At 36.7% G+C, this 27,997-nt stretch overlaps 1 protein-coding gene across 1 annotated transcript; it reads right to left on the reverse strand.

Moving 5' to 3' along the window:
- Positions 1-1,452: 1,452 nt before the first annotated feature.
- On the reverse strand, positions 1,453-27,969 carry LOC136778635 (TRIO and F-actin-binding protein-like). The gene is made up of 8 exons (XM_066735661.1): positions 27,744-27,969; positions 18,271-18,537; positions 16,980-17,904; positions 12,766-12,920; positions 8,579-8,828; positions 6,332-6,553; positions 5,245-5,440; positions 1,453-1,861 (listed from the first exon to the last, which is right to left on the reverse strand). Exons 2-8 carry the CDS (start codon positions 18,514-18,516, stop codon positions 1,852-1,854), a joined length of 2,004 nt encoding a protein of 667 aa, XP_066591758.1. The 5' UTR covers positions 18,517-18,537; positions 27,744-27,969; the 3' UTR covers positions 1,453-1,851.
- Between the last annotated feature and the right edge of the window lie 28 nt (positions 27,970-27,997).

Raw genomic sequence — 27,997 nt, forward strand, 5'->3', positions numbered from 1 at the left:
GCTGTTACACACGCTCGTCGTTCTTTCCATTGGTCGTTGAATATTCCTTTTTCAGCCCTGCTTTATGCAACGCAATTTCTGCCTCCAAAATGCTTTCAAACTTCTCCCTGGTCCCCACCAGTTTTTTTCCTCCTCAGAAAATAGCCCTCCCTTCCCTTATACATCCTTATACGTACCACTCTCATCTCAACTTCGGTTCCTCTTATTTATTCCCCCTCTTCCCTTAATCTTCCTCCTATCTTCCCTCACCCAAGTCCCTTCGCTTTCCACCCCCACGTCACACGAATTCCCCTGCTACCAAGCATCACCAAAGTCTTACAGATTACAAGCTACTTCGGAACCGTAAAGCCCAAACTTCCTCGTTCCTCTCACACCCCCACTTTATTCCATCATCATCATCCCTGTTTATCTTCCTACTTGAACTTCGTGCTTCCCACGCTGAAACGACCCATTTTCTCATTCCTCTTCCTCTTCCCATCGATTCCTCACTTCATATACAGTGCTTCCAATTCCTCGAGTGTCTCATTATATCACTCTAGTTCTTCCAGCCACGTTTACTCAGCCATGGGACATTTTTACCCTTATCTCGACAAACGCAAACCAACTCAACGTCCTTCTTCGTTACGCCAAACTTGATGATATTGCGTCCCTAGAATTCCAGCCCGCTCTCTTCGCTCCTTATTCATTCTTCAGTGGTGCCTATCGAAGCGTCCTAATTTAGTGTACAAATAAATATAGTGCCTCGCGCGTTGCATTTTTATCTCTTTCACTCGTTTTCTTCTTTCTTTGCTCAAACTACTCCATTTCTAATCTCTCAATCTCATTTTCCCTTATGTAACGTACTTTGTGTTTCTCATTCCTCGGGCGTTCCACCCTCCTATTGCGCCGGCAGGTAGCTAATTCAACGCTGCATAGTGGTTCCGCTTGATTCATCACTGCTAGATGATATCGGGTGGTCGAAATTGCACTCGTTCTTCAAGTACAGTTTAGTTATCCTTCGCATCGATTTGTTCGATTATTTTGCCAAGCGGTGAATTCTTGGTTCTTTCTCTTTAATTACTAATCACCTCTGCTTTCCACTTTTTCATTAAAGTATTATATATTAATTACTAATTGTACGTTGACACAATGTTCTCGCTTGTTCGTTACAACTCGATGATACTGCATGGCCAAAATTGCATTTGTTCTTCAAGTACAGTTTTTCACTATCCTCCTGATCAACGTGTTGGAGTATTTTACCATTCAGTAAATTCTTGGTTCTTTCTCTCTAATTACTAATCACCTCAGCTTTTAACTTTTCCACAAAGTACTAAACCGTAATTACTAATTGTACGTTGACACGATGTTCCCGCTTGGTTCGTTACAACTCCATGGTACCAGGTGGCTGAAACTGCACTCTTTCCTCAAGTATAGTTTATCACTATATCCCCCCCCCCCCCTCACATCCACCTGTTCGAATATTTCGTTATTCAAGAAGTTGCAGTTCTTTCCCCTTGGATGACTAATCACCTTAACCTTTCACTTTTTCATAAAACGTGAACTATTTCAATTATACTAATTATACAGTGACACAGTATTCTCGCTTGTTGATCACAACTCGATGATATCGGGTGCCCGAAATTGTACTTGACTACAGTACTTGATCTCCTGAACAATTTCGTTGCCGCACTCGTTCCTCAATCGTAGTTTATCGTTGGTTTCGTCCTCCTCTTCCTCCTCCTCGTCCTCCTCATCGACCTCCTCCAAGATTTTCCCATTCAGTGAGCCCCTACTCGTATCCAAATGCCGCCCGCTTCCTCCTCCGGTCGTTGGCTTCTGCTGAACCTCCCTCAGACGAACGGACCGCCGTGGTTATTTGTACCTGAAAACCAATCGAATCCACTCTCGTTATAATACGAACAATAATTCACACTTTCTTTCTTCCACACTCTTTTAATTATTTATCAATTTAAAACCTATGCATTTTAATTGGAAAGTATCATTCGATTACGGTGCATAAAATTTTTTCTATAAATAAACGTTGAAAACTTTACACCCATTCATTTTTGTACACGTGAGCAATGCCTGTATGAACTTATTACTACTAAAATAACTCACGTATAGTATCGTTCCATAAATTTCAATCTAATCTCCTTACAAAATTTTGTAATTCTCTGTATATATTTTGTACCATGATTGATTAATTTCCACACTCATCGAGGTTCCGAGCAACGAAAAGCTTCAGGAATTTTACACATCGCTTTACAATAACGACGAGAGTAAATTGGAGCTCTTACTGCCTTTCCGGTGGTCTCTCAATTAGTTTACAACTACCTACGAATAATCTGCCAACGAACAAACTTTCCAATCAGCAAGTTAGGCAGCAATGTATCGACTTTCCAATGCAACTTCTACTCTACCATTTTCCACCTACCACCAAATAAAACGTGTTTCCATTACGAGATTTTGCAATGTCGAGTCTTTACAAACACCGACAATCAGGATAATTGAATTAACGTTTAAAACTTGTGAATTAAAGTAATCTGCTTTTTTTTCTCTTTCACGATTTCCAATAACGATTAACTTTTCGCTCTCTGTGCAATCGTTTGTTCTTGTTCGAGGAGAAACCAAAAAATAGATAGTCGAAAGAAATAGTTATTCGGCAGTGGGATAGATATATATATTTTTCTCCGAAACAGACGGAAATATTTCTGAAAGGTTACAAAGAAAGCCTTTCCACAACATAGCTCCAGCTTTAATACCACAGAAGCGGTAGGTATCTCAGGACTTAAGGATTAAGACTCTCATCGATTTTCCGCAGAGCACAAAATTAGCCTGTGACCTTATTTCGCTTCCTGATTTATCAGTTTTCTCGCAAACTCATGCTGATATACAAAGATCTGCGTGTCTCGTGTAATTTTCTACTCGACGAGTGACAGTAAAATCCTACACCCTTTCCCACGCGAATATTACAGATTACCGACACTCTCGAGCGAGAGCTACATGGAAAATAAATATTCGGCTAAATTACAGCAGAGTTAATTAAGTTAAAGACGTTTATTGATTTTCCACGAGACGTTAAATTAGGGCATGATCCGCTTCCGTATTTTCAATTCAACATCGTGAGAATAACAGTTGAGAGCAACAAAAATTCCACGTATTTTTTTCTTTATTTAATAACCATGTCGGAACGAGAAACTTTTTTTAACTATTCGACCACATGCATTTCTCTATAACATTTCACATTGCCATACATATAAAAGTGAACTTTTTGACGGGGCGAGTATTAACTTCGTTCTCGTTTATACATATATATATATATACATGCACAGTTTCGTGTTTTATTTTTCCCTTTTATACCGACTTTCAACGATTCGGTGCTTTCTTCTTTTTGTTCACACCTCCTCCCCCCCCCCCCCCCATCTTCCATAGTTCTCTCTCTCTCTCTCTCTCTCTCTCTCTCTCTCTCGTTCACGTGCCTCGCTCGCTCGGAAAAGGCTCGTTAGCCTGAGCTTTCATGCCGCGAAAGACCGACACTGGAAAAAAATACTCTTAGCTTACTCTCTTAGCCTCGGAAAAGGAGCAGACTTGTCTTTTTTTATCGATCACGCGATGCAAACGAGTCGAGGTGTGGGAGCGCTGGAAAAAATGGTTTATCTCACACGCGATGTTATATAGCGAGGCTCTATATACTTCAATCCAAAATCCGCTGCTTCTCAATATTCGCGAAACTTTCTAGCATGAAATATTTGAGTTTGCAAAAAAGGTCTCGCGTTATATTGTTTTACAGCGACACGAGTTATCGTCCTTTAAAATATTGTTATACGCATAAATGAATTATTTCAAAAATGAATTTCGTCAAGTTTATGTTCAGCTGGATATAGAAATTTTATGATGATGACGTACAGGGTATAACTTTGCACCATTTAGGATCAATCAAAAATATTAGAATTTTAAAGCAGCTGGTTTCTTTGCACAGCTGATTTGCATGAAGAATACTTCACTAAGAACATTTTGGGATAATAAAATTTAAATTCTAATACATTCTGGAATAGCCTCGTCATAAAGCACAATGTAAGTTTTATTCTAAGATATTTCAACCCCTTTTTAGGGTTGTATATCCAAAGCATTTTTAGATCTTCTATTAAGATAAGTAATATAATTTTTTGGCTACACACACAGAGGATAGGTACTTTTTTAAACGAAATAAATCTTTCATCTATTTTATAAAATCACGTAGAAGCAGTAAGATTGCAATAAAAACTTTATATTAATATAGTTAATAAAGGCTGGAAGCACCATGAAGGATGCTTTTATATTATAATATGGTATAAAGTGGTGTTACAAATTTTATCTATATTATCACTTCTAAACCTTTCTTTTTAACAGCTTAGTATTAATAGAAGAAAAATTATAATACACTTGATATTTTTCATCGCATATTTCAGTAAACCTTGCAACACTTACGAGATTAGACCTTTTTATTTTAAATAAAGTGGAGACGTGCGCGAGAGCAGCATAGTATTATAAGAAAGCATATAAAATGAGATTTTCGTAAGAGGTTTTCAATAAAAAATCAGCTTAATGTAAAACGAAAGAAAACTGAATTTTAATATTTGTCCATACTTATATTGCAAATTTATTTCTTTAATGCAATTGCATCGCACAGTTCGAGTCGTTCGATAATTTCGCACTGCTGACTAACAATAAGTATAAATGCCTAACGTAAATAGGAGTTCGCATGCACGTCCGCTGAAATATCAAGAATGCCAGTGTTTCGTAGCAAAAAATTGGTAACGCATTCGAGACGAATTGCACGCGAGCAAATCTTCGCTAATTATCACAGAGCGATTTAAAGATTTTCCGCAGCGAAAGTTCCTCTGTGAATCGCCTAGGGCTCGCGTGCACTTTGCACGTGACGGCAAAAACTGGCTAATCCAAGCAACGCGAGATCCACGTGAGAGCTCGGCTCAGTGCAAGGCAAATGTGGCCGGGGGCACTAAAAAATTGCTAAATTTCTCCCGAGGAAACCAGCAGCGAAGGAAACAAATCTACGATGCTTTCTCTCGAAATTGCGATCTTCCGCACATTCGTAAACATTGTAAAATTAATAATTCATAAACGTTTCATACGCCAATGAAAGCGAAACTGAAGGGATGGCTGACTATATATTGACCTCTTTCACTTTGAACAAACTGATGAATGAGAAAATAAAGTTTTTGATTGATATAATAGCGATGAATGGAGAAATTATTTGTTATTTACCTTTCTGGCCAAGGGCAGGCGAGAATTCTGCAAAACGCCAGACCAAGAGCCACCAATACACTCGCGGCCAGCGACGTATAAACGATACACAAATGCACTAACGAAAATATATAAAGCGTTTTGTTGCACCATCGGTTTGGGTCGAACAGCGAAGACTGGTAATCCGGCCATCGGATGTGTAATATCCAATAGTTTCCTGAAACAAAACATTATTTTCCATTACGACCAATTCCAATTCTTTTCCCTCCTATACCATTTCATTCTATTATTTGGCTGATGCAATTTTGACAACAAATATTTGTTTCCATTTCCGGGGATTTTAAAGCAATGTCATATTTTTTTCCAGCAAACCTTGTTTCGAACGCTGCTGATGGGACAGTTTTAATTATATTTTTATAAAGGGAAGAGAATTCAAAAGCTCACGCTCTGCCCCACAGTTTCATACGTATTAACTTTAAAAACAATGTAAAAAAAGGTGATAGCTAGTCTTGAATGTTTATTTACACCAATATAGGTTTTATTATAAAAATGACAGAGAGAATTTTTGTGAAGAATTTTCAAAAATATTAGGAGCAATATGTTTTATCGTTGACGAGAAAGGTCAACAGCTTAACATTTAAATACAAATAAATGGCTGGGTCGTACGTAGACTGTCTACAACCTTTTATAGTCCACGTATAGACGTTTATAGATTGCACGTCGTGAAAAACAACTGTACATATAGCAGTCCTAAAGCTACCTGCGCACCTATACATGCAATTTTAATAACAGCTTACACAAGCAAAAGCCTCTTTAAGCACGAGTTTCTGCATGGAAGTTAAAGTTTCGCAAGAATACGTACGTACATCCTTGCACAGGTAGTTTTTTTATATCGCTTGAAAGCTAAATAGAATTTGTATCTCTCTATGCTTACTATACTTACGTTGGCAATTTTCAAAGGGTATAACTTGGACTCTAAGAGAGAAGTTTCAGTAAATATCGGGGAAATAGCAGCAATCGACGATAGATTAAAGAATAGCAATGCGCACAGTGGAATAGTATATATAAATCTGTGGAAAATTCTGGATAAGAATCTCGCTTTGCTTACCTAACGCGAACCAAACGGCGAGGAAGCCCGATAAAACTATAGAGGCCAGTTTCATGGGTGATATATGTGATCTGGCACCTGGGACGGTTAGAACCTCCGGTCTTCTCGAACGAACTTGAGAATAGAGTGCCCAAAACATTCGAACTGTGCCCAACGTACCACCCACGACCATGTAAACCGGTATTCGTGGTTCGCGTGGGCAGTCCCTGATGTAATTTAGTCCTGAAAAAAAAGAAGAAATAGGGAAAACGCTTATTTAACGTTACACTGCATCGTGGACGAAAATTTGCCATTAATCCTATTGCAAACTCTCTCTCTCTCTCTCTCTCTCTCTCTCTCTCTCTCTCTCTCTCTCTCTCTCTCTCTCTCTGCAACTCCTACTCGGTAATTGGGTATTATTTAAAGCGACAGCGCAAATTTTATCACCACTGTCAATGAATATTTTAATACTAATTACATTGCCTGACTTCCACGTTAGTATGTCACGTCCTGGTTCGATGTCCAAGTAAGGATAGCGCGACATGCAAAGTTTTACACGGTTCCTCAATTAGGAGTAATATTTATGCCAGAAATGAAATTTGCATGATATAAATATATAATAATTATAATAATAATAGATTGAAGAAAGGTGAAGCTACTATGTCGTCGTATATTTTTATACATATATATAAACTCTACTTATTGTTAAAACGAATATCAATTTGAGTTTAGCAAGTGTTATATGGTTTCCGAGAAAAATGAGTTGCATTTGCGACTGTGCATATTTCAAAAGGAAGCCACGTGGGAATCGGAAGAGCTTGCTTTCCATGAAATGCAGTTTTAGGAAGTAGTTGTGCAATTATCGATTGAGGAGCAGCACAGGTAGGTAGGTGAATGCACCTTTGCTCCCAGTTGTAAATCAGGTTGAGAATCTATGCCTCGGTAGAGTTACTCACGGACTATGGCCGAGAAATTAAGTAGGTTTGCATGCGGTAGGCTCAGTGCGCCACTGGCTCGCGTGTCATAAACCTCCGGGGTTAATTAGTCAGGAAACGGTGTACCCCCCAGGCATTTTGCACAATTTAACCCAACCATTCTGCTCCGTTTTGTTCCTCGACGAACCTACCATTATTTTTTGATTCCGCGCTAAGAACCGTTTACCAAACAAGCCACGTGTCCACTTTAAATGTTTATTACATTTACTCGCGAAGCTTCGCTCGAGCTTTTATCCTCAAATTCATTTCCTATCATTCCCGAGGTACTCGATAAGGCAATTTCGATCAATCCGAAGCGAGTTAAGGGGTCGCGAATCGCCCAAGTTAATTAAACGGAAAAGTCTGGCTTTACGCGATGCAAGTAAACTCGTTTCGCACTCGTTATTTGTCAAATAGAATGTGAGAGCTTTTTTGAAAGTGGAAAACTTAATCTAGCTCGCTTCAAAGCTTTGGCCAATGTTAAATTAAAGATGAAGCATAAATGGAGTGAAAAAGTGTAAATTTCTGTCAATTTGAATCAACTGCTGCCAACGCAGTCTCTTATTATTTACTTGTTCTACTGAAAATAGCATACTACATATTACTCCTTCGTAGTTTTGGCAGTGAATCAGGTAGAATGTTCTTCGTTTCTTGCAAAATACTTTATAATCACTCCTTACATTAAAATAATTTACTTCGTGCTACAATACTATACTATAGTGCAATAAATGGTAGAGGTAGAGCTTATAATATTCTAGCTGTCTCATATTCGTAGCAACATCACTGCAATTTATATGCCTATAATCCCTGTTGGTGTTAAGCTTTATAAGCCCAAGTTTGAATGAAGATACTCCTCTGTGCATCAAGGCCCCCTGGCAATAGACTACTCCCTTTATGGATCTAACAGAATTTCCAAGGAATTGTCCTTTGTCCTTATCAATTGTTGGTCACTGCCAGATAAACTTTACGACGACACTTAAATTGTTATTTACGCAGGTGAGTTCCGACGGGTCTTCGGGACTCACCTGTAAGAGTCGAACGCAAAGTACTACTATGTTTGAATACTTAGCAATAGCTTTATAATAATAATATGCAATTAAATAGTTTCCAGTTGCCATTTCCGTTTTGTGTACGCGTACGGAGAGTGAAGAATCATTCATCAAAGTAGAAATGTGCAGGATGCTGCTGTTGGCTTGTATCAGTTATGCAATTTGGCAGATATGCCTTTCGTGCCGTTTCCAACCGTTCAGTAATGGTCGTTGAACACGATTCATCATGCTGCTGGCCGACTTACCGAAGATGAACATCAGGATGGGCATGGTTGAGAGGCAAGTCAGGCATATAGTCACTATCATCGTTTTGCTAACCACCCTTAGCGCACGGAACACGAAATCGCAGGTGCCACTCGCTTCCAAGTGTGCGTCCTTCAATTGAAATACCAGGGAACCATAGGTAGCTACCCCTAAATTTCCAGCAGCCGATGTGCTTTTCTCAGGTATCTTAACGCTCCCACTGCATAACCTTCGCGACTCGTCCCCGGAAACCTGTAAAAAACGTCGTTCCAGATCACGAAACAATTCTTCAAACTGTATATAATTTTTTCATGATTTTTCATGTGCAAAAGTGGTGTGATTATACATAATAGTATAGAAGACACGAAATAATTTTTTTTTTTTCTACTTTTAGTAGGGTAATGATGTTTTATACTACAGGATTTAATGATACTGCTTTAATATGTATAGTATAGAAGACACGAGATCTATCCGGGACACGAGAATGTAATTTGAACCCAATTTAGTAAAACGCGTCTGATCAAAGGGGTAAAGTTCTACTGGCTGCTGATACGTCCCGTAGGACCCAAATCGTTTCTGTAAAAAAAAACATCGTTTCGGCTCTTGAAACAAATTTTCAAAATATATAATAATTTTGTCATGATTTTTATGTGCAGAAATTGCGTAATTCTATATATGTATATATATGTGTATCATATATAATATAGAAGACACGATATCTGTCCGAGGTATGAGAATGTGATGTGAACCCAATTTAGTAAAACGCGTCTGACCACAGCGGTAAATTTCTACTGGCTACTGGTACGTCGCGCCGGACCTAAATCGCTTCTATGTCACTGATGCCTCACCCCCAATTTCTGATGTATCGTCCCATATAATCAGGGCACGAAGGGTTTTGCTCAGAGGAATCCTTGTGTGTATGTGTGTGCCGGTAAATGTATATTCGAACCTTCCAAAGTATATTGATTGACATGACGACGTAGAAAACGAAAGGAAAAACTGGGTCGAGTCGAAGAGAGATACGAAACTTATTTTTGCAGATGCAGTTTTTGGTTTGAAATTATTGCAAAAATGTTGAATGATAAAAATTGGACAATAGCTTAGAAATCGAGTGTTTTCGGAAGGTAGGCAATCTCGCGAGAGGATCGGATTTCAACGAGTACCGAGTTTTCGAGAAGGCAATTTAATAAATGTCCATAGAAAGATTATCCAGTAGGAGAGTGTCAGCATTAAGTGACATATCAATTACGCTTTTGCCTGATTCTCGTGCAAGGTCGAAAGTCGATCTCACTTGGGATTCGTGCGTATATTTTTTCACGTCTATCCAGGATAAAGCAGAAGGAAGAAAATTCCAACTGTCAGAAACCGGTGTCGCGACCCCTTTTGACCCACACGCAGCGGACTCGTTCGAATTTCTCGACGCGCACTTTCAGTGGAATATTCGCTTCACGCGAGTATCTATTGAATCTTTCACTGCACCAAAATTTCATCGATGCACAGGCTTTGTTGAAAACGACGCCTTCGAATTACCCATAGATTATCCGTCCCTCGCATGGAAACCCGTTTAACGTGAAATTCGGATTTTCTTACGCTTTATAGAAATCGTTTGTTCGATTGTGCAAATATTTTCATAATTATCTTGAGCTCTTTTACAATTGTAGAATATATGTGATACTTTATTAAAAACCTTGCAACGACTATATCACTTTATTTCTGCTTTTATATAAATGCAGCTATACGTTATATAGGAAGACGAAAAATATTGATTTCTGATAAATTTAGTGCATAAAGTTGTATTAACCCTTGGGAGCTTGTTAGTTGGGGTCTTTTAGACTTAACTCGATTCTCCAACTTTTCTGTGCTATTCACGTTATGTTCATGCCAATACTCCCCTCCATTAGTGTTTCTTAAAATTCCTACTACGATAAGGTTGCATAATTTAGCATGCAAACAAATACAGTATTCCTGTCAACACAATTTAAATCTAAAGTCGCGAAGACATTCAAGTCGGTATTTGCTGGTATATAAAAAACGAAGAAACAAAAAGGAAACTGTATTGATTTCTTATCTCGTCAGATTTGATGTGTACTACTTCATAGAAACGTATGTTTTCAATCTAAGGATGAAATCTTCACAAAAGCTTTGACCGTTCGTAAACTTCTCACAGGGAAAAGGAGGAATTTACAGAAAGCCCGAGTATAAGACAGGATGAAGGATAGTCTGACATGAGACTTGGCTGAAAATTGGCTGGTGTATAGTAGTTACACCTCCTTTGAGCGAGATAGTGTGTATTGCTCTAACACATCATCACGCAACTTGCTCCTAAAAATGTCTGAAGCTAAAGAAACAGCAAGGTTAGATCAATACTCTATATCTCTATTTTTTTTTGTACTTTTTTTAAGCTTTTATTAATGTAGAAAATTGAATGAACCTTTGAGCAGAAAATAATAGTGCGGTAAATAAAAATAAACATTGATGTGTTTCGGTGAGAAAAGTGTTTTTCTTCATTAGAGAGCGTTACATTTAATAGCCATTATTTTGGAGTTTATAATGTCTGCTGCAGCTTTCTATAGGGGAAGCAAAATAGCGGTTCTCCGAAAGTGTAATAGTATGGTCGGTTTGGAAGATATTTGGTCTGTTTTTTTTGTCACAAGAATAGATGTACGTAGTCAGGAAAAGGGGATGAGCAGAGGGGGTAAGAACTGCTGGCGCATTTGTAGCCAGTGGTGAATCAGAGCGAAGGAAATGCATTTGGCAAACAACGCCAGGCAGCGCTTTCAGCTACGAGTATAACGCGTAAAATGTACAAAAAAAAGAATTCAAACCTTTTTGAAAAGAGTCCCGTAAATTCACATTAATCCTTGCTAATGTGATAGCGAGCTCAACTATTAATTTTTATTTGTCAACAACTCGAAAAGTCAAATTTACTTATCAATCGACGATATTAAAATTCACAAATTTAACGCTCCAAAACGTAAAGCTGTTGTTGCTTCAATATTTTTCTTTATTCATCTAATTATTTCCAAAGTTATACGACTAAACTATTTAATTATAAACATTTACTTGTTTTAATTATTGTTCATAGATTATCCTAAACATAATCATGTGCCTCGACTATGATTGCCTTCTCGTTTTCTCTACTTTTTCTTTATACGTATTCCAACTAATTTCTAATCCTATAAATATACGTTTATTGAAAACATATATTTTTTTCGATATGAGGATTTGGTAAAATTAAGTTTTTTAGCTGATTTTTTCAATCTATTTCATTTATAATATACCAAATGTATTTCTAATTTTTAATAACGAAGCAACTAATAATTCTTAATCTGGATCGAAAAAATGGTCTCGTAATCGAGAATAGTACAGTTTTGGACCTAGATATATAGCTTCTAGCCAGAGTTTCTCCCGCGCACGACCATAACTACTTGCGTTCATAAGAAACACCGTACCCTACACATATCACTATATTTCTACTACCTCGGTACAAGGTTTAAATTGCTCAATTAGAAAACTCTTCTTTTTGACTCTGATCTAAAAAGCAGTGTGAATACAGTTAAATATAAAATAAAATGCTAACGGTAATACTTTAAAGTAACTACAAACAAGGTCCTTTAAAAAAAATAAATTTCTCCAAATCAACGTAATAAAGACAATATTGTATTTTCAATAAACATTTATTTACAGGATTACGAATTATACGATTTACACACAGAGAAAAGTAGAAAAACAGGAGAAGGTAGTATTCGTGCGCCATACTTTTCTAGCGGACCAACAGTTCCGATCGAACGAAAAGTATTTACACCGAGAATTAGAATGACCCGACAAGCAATTGGGAAAAGGGGTGGTCCAACAAATGCTCTTTACTTCTACTGAAATAGCGTACCTTACGTGGTAAAGAATAGAAAGGGGTAAGGGTGACTCACACGAGTGAGGAAAACATATATATATATGTTAATGCGCTTAAGGAGGCTTGGTATAGAGAGCCCAAATGCCCACCAGTTCACATGACTTTATCGAGTAATGCACCAAGCGCATTATATGTACCTTGCTGTCAAGGTCGGATATGGTGGACACGAATTGTATACATAATGCAAGGGTAGACTGTCTCTTATAAAAGGACACTAGCTGGAAGGTCATAAAATTTTCAGTCTCAAACTGAAATTTCACCTATGAAGGCTTTACTTACCTGAGAAACTGAACTGCTTGCTCGTCTAGACTCGGCCCAAGCATTTGTGCCATATCCAAGATTCACCTGAGCTCCCCCACTACCTCCGGATTTCACGCTCCCGGAGTTCACATCTCTTTGACGGTACGGAGAGGAACTTCGGTTTCTTGCACTACCTGTACAGAAATTGCTCTACGTCAGCCTTTTCTCCCTCCATATGCGTTTACGGTATAAATATATATATATATATATATATACTGTAGTGTATACCTTACACCCACATGTTTATTTCCGCTACATTCACCAATCACGCATTCTTCAAAAGAGAATTGCTATGTTATAGCCCCTGTTTATGCTTTAAATATTTTCTACCTTTATCTTTTTTTCCTAAAATAACGCTCTCCTTTTAGCACACGAAATTTTAGAATGTACACTAGTCTAACATTTTCATTCGAATAGATATTGTTTTAGTCTTCTATTTAGTTGAAATTAATTTTGTAAAAGTATTTTTAAAAATAATAATTTTTAATTATATTTGATATGTTTATCATATTCTGTTTTTTAATTTATTTTGGAAAGATTAAAAACTTTCTTAATATCAATCTTATTCGTTCAGAATATTCGAGTTTGAATAAATATCACGGGGTTACCTTTGGAAAGATGGGTGAAATTGCATAGAACTTTAAAAGGTGAACAATGCACAAAGAAACAATAGACCTACCAACATAGTACATATGCCTGCTCAATCTTTTCAGTTAACAGTCGGTCAATTGCCGTATGTATAAGCAAACGAGAAGACTCGTTTTTTAAATGACTTTTGCTGAACGAAAAACTAGGAACAAATATACTGTAGTAGGCTTATATTATTATAAATAAATGACAGGAAAGAAAGGAATAATTTATGTTGCAAAACACGTGTTGAAAATTGCTATCCAGACTACGAAGAATGGCTTGGCTCTAAAAGGTTGATTTTATATGTTGTATGTATCGTGCTGTGAGAATTGCTGAAAAGAGAGGAGAAAAGAAAAATTGAAAAAATAAAAAATGTTGAGATAACTGTATAGAATTTTTATTTGAATAATACATCAACGAATGGAGGCTTAATGCAGGTATGAATCTTCCTTAGCTATCTTGACGCGCATTTGCAGCAGATTGCAGCGGGATAATCCTCCACGTGCAATCGTAGCGAGGTGAATCTACGACGAGTCAACAAATTCTCTCGCGAGGCTTTTTTTTATTTCTACCAATCCTCGACTTGGGAAAAATGCCAATTCCAATCTGACAACGAGTAATCGATTACTAGCTCTAAGGTGGTTGCTTAACGCCTCCTTAATTTCCCCAAGTTAAACTTCTAGATCAATAAATAACTCTCACTATTCCCCCAATTTCCCAGATTATTTAAGCTGCTCTCCGTTGCCTCTCACAAATATTTAAATTCAATGTCCTGGAAAATCCACTATCCTTTTAGAATCTTGATCGGAAGGATCAGGAGTCACGATAATGTTTAAATTCAATTTAGCAACGTTCCCTAAACGTTAATCAAACGAAAGATTAAACGTAATGCCGATGCGTTTTCTTCTGGATAAATTAAACTATTCGAGTAATAATAATCCAACTTGATAATAAGTATGGCTGGGTCAACAATGAGCTTGGCAATGCAGCTAATATTACACAAATGCTTCGTGTACATATAACTGTTCCCGAAACAAGGATAGGTAACTCCAGATGATAAACACGACAGCTTTAGAATTATCTTAACTCTGCAGAATTTCTGCTTTGACAAGAACTTCAAGATCCTTTGCTATAAATTACAAGAACTCGAACCATGCTTGGAATCACTTTGCTGCAAGTATCACATCGTAGTGTGAAACGAGCTTCTGCTCTAGTATCAACAATAATTACACTGAGAAATTTACTGCTATACTACTGTCGTAGGTTTTCATTAATTATTACCGCTCATCCAAATGATAATTAAAATAATCATTTACCTGTTATATATATAAGCGAATATTAATTTATTTTATTGTTCAAATTGAAATACAGGTAAGTGTGATTAGTACGTTAGATGCTAGTCTTTTCTTTAGACAATTTTGAATAGGATTGACTCTGAAGATCCTGATACTCTGGCTATAATAGCATTGGGGAGATTCGGGAGCTCGTATGAGCCAAGGCTAGATTGTTAAGAGAGAATACGAAATCCACATTCCCAAGATTAACTTAGCAGGGTTAATGCGGTTAAATTAACGTCGAGGTTGCTTTGCCATGCTTTGATACCTGATAGGTATTGCAGCCGCACAGCCAAATTGGATGTGAGCTTGCGTCAGAAGATTCAAAAACTCGTTTGTAATTGAAATGTTGTCTCGGTGAAGGTATAATTTGTTGTTTATTGAATTTACATGAAAATAAGAATTATTTGCTACTCGATGAAGGTATTGATTGAATCACGAGGGTTATAGGAAATTAGGAACAGCCAATTTTTCTTATTAGGGTTGAATATTCGATAAAACAAAAAAAAGGCTAGTTGGATAGCATGATGCGCTTTGCGAGGATTATCGAGTTTCATGCTGGTGATACTATATCTCCTCTGGCAACCAATTTCCGCCGCTCTAAACGTATTAACCGTATCTATCGGTTTCGATATCTTCGCGCCGTAAGTAGAACGAAGGAACGAATGAACGAACGAGACCTCGCCTCTCGAGATGCCCCTGAGCTTCAACAGCTATAACGAGCATCGTATAGCCATTATACCAGCGTCGTAGCTAGATGCAAAAAGAGAACTCTCCCATATCTGCCTCGTTTCTTCAAGAATACCCCCTCCCCCTCCCCTTCTCTTCTCCACCACCCCGCACGTACGTTATACGATCCTGAAATCGTCATGCGATAAGGTCATACTAGACCAAGAACAAACACTATAAAATTTTTATCTCCTATTTTTTACAGACTCTATACATATAGTTTCCCAGCTATTGCCAGACACAAAATATTTTTATTTATTCCTCCTCTCTTCTCTTTCTTTAAACATTCGACTTTCCAACATTTTTTCTCAATTTTTTCATTATTATTTTATGCAAATAAAATACTGTATTTTTCATTAAATAGTCGTAAGCATAAAACTTTAGAAATAAATGTTTAGCTGATTTTTTTGTGCTTTTTTTACCAAAGCTATTTCGACCGTCGGCTTATTCGTGCAATTTGACGCGGAGAGTGTGCATTCAATTTCCTGCTAGACTCAGCTTTAATAGATTCAGGAAAAAAGGTTGAGACCACATTTTCACGAATATCTTAATTAATGTAATTCATTCAGTAAAATCCTAGTTTCAATTAGAATTTCAGATATTTTTTTCTAATTTGGCGACTTTTATTCATTTTACATAAAGTAAAGCACATAATCTCCTAATTATAACATTAAAACTAATTAGAATTAACCTTTGAATCTGAGAGTCTATAAATAGAATATGATTCTTTTTAAACAAATGAATAAATTATTGGCGCTACTTATCTGCGATTCGATGTAAGCGAATTGTGCAACGCAGATTTAATAAATTATATACATGCTCCACCACTTAAAATATAGAAACAAAATAATTGCGTTGAAAAGCACTTTTTGTAGTGTGAAATGACACAAGATTTGACAAATTTTACACGAAATTTAAATATTGATTTTTTTATTACACAAAATCATGGAAAGTTGAAGCAACATATTGATGAAATCGATACGATCGTCTGAGAGCCATCAAATCAAATACTGACTTGAATTCCAATACCCACACATCAGATCCTGGCCATCTTTCATCACATATCCAGCGTATCGTTGATCAGTGGCTGCTTATCGAATTTCGGAAACTTTACCGTCTACACTTCAGACTCTAATCATTCAAGCTACATCCGGAGTTGTTCAGAGACGGGAGTGAGCAATCGAGACTCGAGAGGTCAAAGATCAATACCTTATATACATGGCTATTAGCAACGTGCTCTCAAGCTCACCAATAATGGTATTAACCGACTTTTGCAATACTGTCAAACTATTGGACTTGTATTAAAAAATAAAGAAACGTGACTCTGCTATGTTACATCAGTAAAGATTGCAATAAAAACTAGAGTGATTAACCGTAGAGTGCTTTTTTCTTAAAGGCTTTTAAAGGCTAAATGGGGAAGGAGGCAAGGGTAGAGACTTTGTGTACGTGTGTTTAAGTGCAAGAGAGAAGGAGAGATGGGTAATCAATTTGATGGCTTACCTTGGTCAGCCGAAGCTCTCCTAGGGTCTTGCAAAGCCAATCCAGTCTTAGGCGCTCTTCTATCTTGTCCACCAGCCAGGCTACCCCTGGGACTCCTGTCGATGGCATCACCGGTAATGCTTCCTCGAGGGCTCCTATTCTCTTCATCATTGACTCCGCCGATGGAACCTCTAGAGTGACGTTCGACATCATTCATTCCAATACTGCCTCTGGGCGATCTATTTCTAGTCTCCTCGTGTGGTGCTATAGAGCCTCTAGGACTCCTATTGCCTTCAGGACAAATCGATCCTCGAGGCGATCTATTCGTCTCAGGAACAATGGATCCTCTCGGACTCTGATTCAAGCACTCAGAGACTATCGATCCTCTTGGACTCCTGTCCACCACGTCCATCGGTGTGATGCTGCCACGAGGAGCCCTCGAAATATCGGGACAAATCGAACCACGTGGACTCCTGTCAAAATCCAAATTGGCCATGCTTCCGCGAGGACTCCTCGACGATTCCGGTACCAAAGAGTGCCTAGGACTCCTGTTCGCCAGTCCTACGGTCCCGCCACTTCCGTTCTCCGGCATCAGCGAGATCCTTGAACCTCCCAGAGGTACAAGACTGTTACGAGGACTCCTATTGTACGCAACATCCGGTACCAGCGAGTTACGTGGACTCAACGTGGCATCCGGTACCAAAGAGTGTCGTGGGCTACGGGACACGTCCGGTGTTAAACTGTTGCGTGGTGAACGACCGGCCATTTCCGGTATCAGACTGTTGCGAGGACTCCTCGCAGGATCGGGTGCTATGGACCCACGAGGACTTCGACAGTAGTCGTCGGGGATCAAAGAGTTTCGTGGACTACGACTCACTTCCGGTGCCAAACTCCTCGATGACCCTGTGTACTGTTCTGGATCGGGCAAAAGTCGTCGACCGATACCCTAAAATGCAACGAGAGTAAATTATGTATTTATATACATCTGGTATATTTTCTATCCAGAAAGAACAATATTTTTGAATAGACTCTACTATATTCGATATAATTGACAGGTTGTAAATGGTTCAAATTTTGTGGTACCATTTTTAAAACTTTTACACATCTCGTTGGTACCAGAATGGAGAGTGGATTATTATTAAAGTATTCTTGAATTATAGAACGCTGGTACCTTCGAAGAATATGCAGAGGAACGAGGCTATTGATAACTCGTTTATCTTGAGCCAGACGACCAAATATCACGTAGCTTTCAGTGTTCACACTTTTTTAAGGATTTCATTTTACTCTTTCCGTACAAGATTTATACACATACCTCATCCAGGGAAGCATTTTCGGTGTCCAGTAATGCAATGTTTGGCACAACACTGCCCCTGGGCGATCGTTGCCTTTCCATTGTAGTGTTAGGACTGGTCTGAGGCAAGATAATTGGCTTCTCTGTGGCCACGCTCGCCCGACGGCCTCGAGGACCCACCGTCGATGAAATCCCCGCTGGATGGCCGGATATCGCAACGTTTCGCGACGCCGGCCGGCGCCGTGACGAAGCGCTACGATGTAACATCACGGATGCATTTCACCAACCCTGTAACATCGACGATCACCCTTTATTTTCACATCCTACCATTCCTCGTAAAATAAACATTCGATAAAAAAGTATCATTTTATTTTGTGGTAGTATAATTAATTACACTATATCGTGATATTGATAATAAATATTTAGATGTATAAGTGGTAAAGCAGCGTTCTATACCCTTTGGAATTTTAATTATTACAGTCCCGATAGAAAATTAATTATAGTCACGGATGACGCATATCTTTTGTCGCCGGGAGACTAATAACCATTAATTAACGAGGATATGACCATTTCTATTAATTAGCAGTGATAGAAATTTTCACGAATATCATTAAAATATCCCTTTATCGTGGCTATTTACTTTAAGAAATTTTATAAAATAAGCTTTTGTACCAAGAGTACTATTAATTATTTTTAAACGTTTTCACTCGTCCAGTTAAAACAAAAGACGCAATCCAAGGGGTATAGCAATAGCCAAACTCGTAATATCATCTTTAAGTAAATCGGATTGAATTCTGCAAAGGAAGTTCTGATTCAATTTACGCTCGCTTGGAATGATTACTGAAAATGGTAAACGGTATTTGCCGCAAATTAAATAGAAAAGCCCTGCTGGCTCTCATTCAGAGAAACCAATAATGAAAACTCTTGAGAATGCATTTTATTTTAATAAGAAAAGAGTTACGGTATTTTAAAAAGGGAGATGTTTGGCTGGATTTTTTTCGCTAATGGTTTCCAGAACTTTTGTTTGCGGAATTTATTTGTTAATGGAAAACAGTTCGTTGCTCTTTATCCATTAATCAAATGTTAATCAGATTTTTAACTGCAATATAGCGTTCACGTGCGTTGCGTACTTTCATATATGAGCGTCACATTAGACGAAATTTATGCCTGGTATTAAAACAGCGATTTTATGGGATAATGATGGGTTCACCGCTATAATTTTCAGTAAAATATTACTAGAGGGAAGGGATGCTAATAGTCGGGCTTGAATTTGGTTTTTCTCCTGATATCACTCATTTACTCTAATTATAGGGAGAAAAAAGTATAGTTGTAAAAGAATTGTCCTTAAAGCGTTTACGCATCGAATCACAAAGAAATTAATCTCCACTTTCCTGAAATAGTAATAGATGATATTCATCCCCTTGGGCTAGACATCAAGGTCATATGCTCTAGAATCAATTCCTACAGTTCACAGGACTAATTGCGGAAGTTCGTAGCTTAAAGTTGCAGCAGTAGGATTCCAGGTATCAGAATATGTAAATTGCTAGAAATGTCTGCTGAATTTACTCTAAGTCCTTTCAGGACATGCAGACGTAGGTGTTCGATTAAGTTTTTAACCGAAATTAACAATAAATTTGATAAATATATATACAATTAGTATGATACTAAATCACAACTATTTTTCAAATATTATCATGAAATGTCAGTATTTAATTAAATAGTTCTATTGTATTTTAATCTTGATAGAAAGTGTTAGACTTTTGAAAAATTGGCCTTTTCGTAACAACTCTAAGTGGAGGGTTTTTTTTTATTGTTTCTGTTAATGGAGCAAAATAAGTGCCACTTTTGGAAACGTAAAATCCCATCAACCCGCAAGAATTGTTGGCCATTTTCACTCTCACAGACAATGGGGCCTTTTATCATTTTTCCTAGCTTGGCATCTCAAGTTCCATTTGTTTCTTATAATACGATACGTTGTATCATGGGAGCTAAACGCTACGTAAAATGAGATAAAATTCAAACGAATTTAAATATTTTAAAACAAGTACGTAGTATAAAAGCATTATTGTTTTAAATTATATTGCTCTTAATAATATTAACTACAAATTAAAACGACCCTTGGTAAAAGGTCTTATAATAATGTGCTATATTTTTAACAAAACAATCAGCATTGATCTAAAAACAATTCTCATATTTTGACTATACATACTTTAATGTAACTATATTTGTTTATATATTTCGGATCAGTGTAGGTTCTTTCGAGTCTCTAGAGGAATAAAAAAAATTGCTTAATGTTTATTTTTGATAGAATATATAATCAAGGATATAGCAAAGGAAATGCTACAAGTTTGTATCGCTCATTAAAACTGATTATTCTCTTCTGAAGCAAAATTGCTTCTTACAATTCTGCGTTCCACTGGGATTTGTCCTATTAGGCATGAGTGACAAGCTCACAATCAAATACAATTCAGTTTCTTTTCATACATGGGACAAGAAACGCTCGCTTTAGTATGTGCCAAGCATGCTTACACATCATTGGCACAACTCCAACATATTTTAAGTCGTATGGTAATAGTTGGTATAAATTTTAGCCCCACTTTACGGAACCATGAAGAATTGGCCAGCATCGATTTATGAACGCTTGAAATGCGTTGCCAAGACCTCACTCTGTAAGCTGTTTCTTGTACCTTTTTTCTTCTATCCTTCGATATATCATGTTTGGACACTCTGTTTATCTAGTTACATTTTTTATTCTCCTCAGGGGTATCATTCCCAATGTACTTCTACATATCATTGCTGGGAAGAAACCGCAGTGCTTATCGAGCAAATGTATTACCTGCACTGTATTAAAAATAACGAATATCAGAAAACAGCATATGTACCTCTAATACAAAAATGTATAAACATCTTCAACGAGGTTAATTTAAAGGAAGAAACTTGATGAAATTGCGACGAGGAAACTGCATGGCGTTAACCCGGAAAATTTTAGAATTAAAATTCAGAAATAAGCGTTGGATAACGCGAGTTTTAATTGTATTAACAAACTGCTGCTTACTGATCAGCTCGACGTGGCAGCAACTGTTGCGCGAACAAAGGCCGCTCCTAGCTCCTTCCCAACAAAATCTCATTACCAATAATAACGAAGAAAAAAGATGGTATTAGTATTAGTGGCAGTTAGATTAAAAATAAAACGCAGCCGCAAAAGTTCTTTTTAGAATTATCGTAAATATTCCGTATACTAAATGTAATCGTAAAAGCAAACCTTTTGCAGTCATTCTAACTTTTAAACCAAACTCTTCACGCCCATGAAGAATTTTAAGTTTCTTCGAGCTTGCGATAATGAAAAACTTCAATAACGTTATTCTTTCAAAAGCCTAAACGCGTTATTCGATTAATCAGTCCACGAGTCAGTACTGTGAGCTTAACAAAGTATTGAGAGTTTCCTCGAGGCAGTATATATATATATAGTACTATGTATAATCTATTTTTCATTATAGTCGAAAGGTCATATATATCACATTTATCAAGTAGCGCTGCAGTCAATAGATTGTCAGCTGTCATTTCGATAAAGCAGAATCCATTCATTTGATAAAAAACCCATTCATAAAGTTTTCATCGATTTTAAATTCGTGGGCGCATGAAAATGTTTTCATTGAGCGCCATGAATTTTCTTTTGGTAAAATGTTATCTATATATGTCGAAAGGATAGTCGGTTATGTCAATAAACCGTGCGGCTCGTGTGTCAAGGGCTTTGGCATGTAAGCAATCGACTGAAAATTCCACTATTTTACGTGAAGATGAAAATAAGTTTTTTTAGCATTATTAGCTTTAAACGATTATGTTAAAGAACATCAATTTTTCTTTCTTGCTGAAAATTAATCACTCAGCAATGTTGCGAAGCTGCGTGAAAATTACTCGGTCAACAATATTAGTGGGAATCGCTGTATCGTAACACTTGTTTTATTTTCTTTCTTATAAATAATGAGCTTGACCTATGCGTGAACGTGTTGAATATTCAGTATATATAACGTCTCGTACCTTTATATCTTATGCATTATTATTGTTGGAATAATCCGATCTTATAAACGAGATAGGGTTAGGGGACGAGGCGGCAAAATGTGTGCTGACAAACAAAATTATACCGCTGATGTTGTATAGATTAAACGAGTAATTTAATTGCTTTGGTCCTGTCTCTTCTCGTACCACCAGTGGTCTCATCTCAAGTTTACTTGAGACTACATGCCTGCTAGACTCGGTTAACCTTTCCAAACAAGCTCCTAACTACTAGCGTACACTCATACATAGTTCTTTTTTTAAGTTTTGAAGATAGGTGGATTAATAATAAACAATTAATCACGAAAGAATATTTTAAAAACTAGTGGAACCTTCCATAGATTCAAAATAATTTATCTGAGCTTAAGAAAATGTTTCTTAATATTCACATCTGAATAATTATAGTCTTTTTACTAATTCTTGATTTTAGGAGCACAACAAGACAACACTTGTTTGTTTTTGACAGACGTTTGAGTAGTTGTTTATTAATTATACTTGTATTGATGTGTAAATATATAATTATTTATGGAGTAATTATATAGATAACCCTATTGAAAGGTTTTTTTGCTCTTCTCAAATAAAATATTTGGAGAATGATTGATTGCTCCTTCTGAGAACTCTAAACTTATCTTAAAGTATAGTCAAGAATGTACTTCTTGTGCAGCATAGTGATTATACAGCCTGCAAGGTCTGCAGTTAGAAATTAAATAGTTTTGCTTATAAATGCTTGAATAAGCAATATATTGCCTCAAAACAAAATGGTGAAAGGTCCTATTTATCAAAATCAAATTGTTTGAGGATGAAAAAAATCTATTTTTAACGTTTCTGAAAATATTAAACGTTATGAACATTAAACGTTTACCGTAATTTAATTAGGCTAGTTCTTTAGAATCATTATATTAAAAACCTTTTCCTCAACTTATTCATAACACGACCCAGTTTTCTGTAAATTTAAATTATTCAGGCATGCATGTATATTCTTAATTCAAATATTAATTTTTCTCTTATATAGGATTCACGTTGAGTATTTTATTGTTTCTTGCTAACACCCAATGCTGATTAAAAAACTAATTTCGTCAAAATACTAACTGGTCGAGTAACGAGATCATTAATGAAGATGTGCCGGCTTATACATAGTTTAGTTTCACTTAAATTTCAAAACAATTTTCGGTGAAAACGAGCGTTTCGTAAGGGAGCTCGCTAATTAAGAGAGATATGTATATCGACAAGGTATCTAATAAAGGACGTGTTTAACAATGATATATGAAGTCTAGCATTCATATCCTCGGTACTCATATTGTCAGTTTGGTATATTCACTATGTAGAAGAAATTCAGTAGATATTTAAATACACAACTCGTTTTTCTTTATTTTTTTATGAAAGACTATGACATCCAAGATGTTTAAAATTTGCAATATTTGCATTAAGATAATTAATGAATGTTACATTTTACTACTTTTATAATATAAATGACACATTTGTCTCCTTTTACAGCATTATATTTTAATAACCAAGATGCAAGAAAATGTACAGCTCATGCATTAAACAATAATGCTTGCAACATAAAAAATATGAGGAATTACAATTTTATCACCACAATTAGTTGATTCAACAATTTCGGAATTCTAGTGTTAAACATATTTAAGAAAATATATGCGGGCCATTAATGTTACAAATATAAATGTTATTCATTTATATTTAAATGAACTATGTATTTCTTGAAAAGGAAACGTTCCAATTAAGGGATTCCAACATTCATTCATACCTCAATTTTCTTATTTGGCTTGGTTAAACAGATGGAAGTAAGGAGCTCAGTAAATGAGGCTGGTGGAAAGTGGAGTGAGAAAGTCTCTATGAAATGCCGATAGCAGCTGGATTACAGGACTGAATAAGATAATGCCGCACAGAAAATTCAATATTATTAATATAATTTTTACGACCTTTTACTCGTTTTGCTGATAAAGTCATTTTAAAAGCGCAAATAACATGATTATTAACAAATCCGTAGCTTTAGTGCAATATGTAAATTGCTTTAGAATTTAAACAAATTGGCTTCGATTTAACGTGAATTTGTTGCCAGAATAGCGAAGAAAAGAGAATTGAATTTGCAAAGAAAACAAAAAGCAGGAAAAATCTTTTAGGTAGCGACCCAGGTATCAAATTGTACAGCTGAAAAGATTGCGTCGCAGCTTTCAGAGCTTTGAATAGATTCTTGCGTTATTTGAAATGAGAAAGCTGTAGAGAAAACTACGTTACACGTGAAGCATTCGTGTTACCTGTCTTCTCTCGATGGTATCGTAAAAGTGTCACGTCCAACTACTCTTAACCTTTTACTGCAAAACTACCAACAAATATATGTTAATTACTTCGTTTGCTCTGTATGTATAATCTACTACTCCAAAATAAATTCTTGTACACAACCTACTAATTACTGTTCCTTTTTTTTTTTTAATTTCCAGAACTCTCATAAGGTCAATCAAACATTAATCATAATTTATAACATTTATGTAACCCCATTCATTTCGAGGATAATTTAACATTAAACATTGTCCGATAAATATCTAAGCAATATCAAATAAAATTATTAATTCAATATTTGCTGCAGTATATCGATAAATTAATGTCTGCTAAATTAACATTGTGATTCAACAGAAAATTATTGTACATATCCAATAGAAGATTTGAGTTTGAGTTAGCGCATTACCTTTTATTTAAACGTGATTAGATTTAAATGACATGACTCGTAACGGTATAATCGATAAACCGTAAAAATAGATGCCCGAGTGAAAAAGGTTGTCTCTTCCATGTCACTTGAATAATAATAGGTGGTAGCGATAAAATTTTACCGCGTATGGAAGCTGGGATGGAAAAAACCATGTTTCTCAAAACTCAGAGGAATCATACATTAACATATATGACTTTGTATGACGTTGAACAATTTTTCCATGAGAATTTTTTGTCAAGTTAGATTTCGTAACGATTTTACAATATTAAAGTAATACTTTTTACATTTGCTTGTGGCCTTACACAAGTTTTTACATAAAAATGATCTTTGTATATCATAAGATTCATTTAAGTGTTCGATCGATCGAACCTTCAAATATTAAATTACCGATTAGCACCTACGAAGGAAAACCGAAGAATGGGACATGAAATAAACTCAATTCCCTAAAATGACTGATTTATATAGCGACCAGAAATTTCAACACACGGCTGATGAGCACACGAACAAATATTATCCAATCAATGATCGCAAAAAGTTTCGTAGCGGAAGAAAGTTCAAAAGCTCGCTCGAAGTACCAAGTAACACGCGAGACACGCAAAAAAATGTTTAACGCCTTGTACATACTGTTTCTTCTATAGGCAAAAGTAGGCGTGAAAAATATTTTTTGTATGTAGGAAAACCACCGGAGGTACAGACATAAAAACATGACAAATGACCCGAGAGAGTGCCAAATTTCTCCACACGATAAGAAAAAGTATTTATTTCTCTTCAAACGGTGATGAATAAAGTTAACCCATGCCAATCTTCAGAAAGATTACTAACAAATAAAACTGCACAAAACTCTCATTAATTTCATACTTCACCACAAATCCCTTGATTCTACATCAAATCGAAACCACACGATTCAATTTATATCCAATCTTGCGAAAAGTTATACCACTAATAATTTTTAATAATCGATGAGGGTACTTCATCCTCGAAATCGAGCGTTAAATTAACGCGTGAATTACTCCATTGTTTATAGCAACATTGCCAAGTTGCTTAGACCGAAGTGCTAAGCACCGATTATTTTTAACCCAATAAATATCGTCACATTTTGTGTTGTCACGCTTCCAAGTGAAGTAAACTTAATTATGCCAGCTCTCGGCATAAAAGCATCGGTGAATAATTAAAGCGATGTGGTATTATTTTTATTATCCGTTTCAACAATAGGATTTGTAAGGTAAATTTATCGAAATGAACCTCGCGAGGGGTGTCTATAGTGCCAAGTGTGCGATAAATTGTGAAAAATGACAAGATATGTAAATAATAACGAGAGTGATTCAGAACTTAAATTTGTGTCGCGAAAATTGCAAGGAAAATTTTGCTGCATATAAGAAATGTCGATCTTCGTGAATGGTGCTATGTATCCAAGCACGCGGGTCTTTGATTCTTTATCGAATGTAACACTTGATCGAATTTACATAAAATTTCAGTTCAGAACAAGTCGAAACAGGCACGTTTCGCACTATTTGAAAATTGTCTGTGCTTCTACGGTTGACAAAAAATTATTATAATGTCTCTTGTGTATTGTATTATTAAGGATTTCATCTTCGAGCTTTTCAGGTCAAGAATTGTCTTAATCCATTATTAACATTTATGATACACGTACGATAAAATGAAAGGTGACTGACGAGAATCGAGAAAATATTTACGAGGAGCAAAGTCGATAATACTTGCAGTGCCTAACGAAGCAGTTGTTACTTATTAAGTAGTAAGAGTCGAGCATTGGTACGACTGCGACTGGTCTTAACCCAGTTTTGCCAGGCAATTTAGTCGAACAATAGTCTCACGCGGAGCGTTAAAGTTGTTGACCGATTGGAAAGGCCAAAATTTTTGGAGGAAAAAATTAATTGCTATAAAAGTCCACTCGTGCTGAGCTGGACGATGCATGGTCGTGATGGCGTTGATTTTCGCGTAAAGCTTTCGTGTCAGAGGAGAAAAAAAAGGAAAACAAAGAGGATTCAAGAGGTGAGAAGATTTCAGTCGTACGGGCACAGTGCCAGGGCCTTCTTCTTTGTAACAGAAGCAAAACAGAAACGGGCAAAGAGGGTCGACGTCCAGTCAACTCTGTTTACAAACTCCTCCAAAAGACAAGAACCACAGCGATGAAGTACCTCCTGGCGCTACGCGAGCAAATATCAAGGAGAATTCTATCAGAACCGACGGATCCAGCAATTTCCTCCACTAAACACAAAATGTGTCAAAAAGTCACGCACAATTATTAAAGAATTACATTTGAAACTCAAAACAACCGCACGAATACGTAAATACATTTTTCCAAATGGAAGCTTTGAGAGCAAAGAAGAAGCTGGTAAACATAAAACACAAAGACCAGAAGGCACGAAGAAATCCTCTGTTTGTAAATAAATCAATTGAAAAGGAGTCCGGTATAGAAATATAGGCCAACCTTACTACAAAACTCTCTCTTCTCCAATGACCTAAAACACACATATACATATATATCTACACTATTTTCTTTTGATTTTTCTTTCTTAAATCGAATGCACGAATTCCTTGATGAAAAACCACGCGAGTCGGATGGAGATCTAGCTTCTCGAATCGGGGAATTGTAATATCGAGTCGGCGTGAATTTTAAAAATATTTCATTAATTATAGAAGGGTTAGGGGGGTGTAGGGGGTTTGAAATGATTAAGGCGAGGTTCGGCACACTCACCTCGGCGTGACGGTACCGATCGTTCGCACTCATGACTCGAGATGGATCTGGATCGGTGTTCGTGCGGAGAGTTTAGTGTGTACCGGTTCGGTAAGGTGGGAGGTGAGGGGAGGAATATAGAGGGCGATGCAGCGTGTCACGTAATGGTAATCCCAGCTGCGTGGTAGGAGATGGCAGGATACAGGCGCGCGTAATGCGTGTTAAAATCCGGCGAGAGCAGCTACGGCGCAGCTTTCTCATTCGAGGTTCGAACC

Source organism: Prorops nasuta, unplaced genomic scaffold (genome assembly GCF_024137725.1).
Source record: "Prorops nasuta isolate Cenicafe-Biocafe unplaced genomic scaffold, Cenicafe_Pnas_1.2 PNAS00002, whole genome shotgun sequence".
NCBI classification, from domain to species: Eukaryota; Metazoa; Arthropoda; class Insecta; order Hymenoptera; family Bethylidae; genus Prorops; species Prorops nasuta.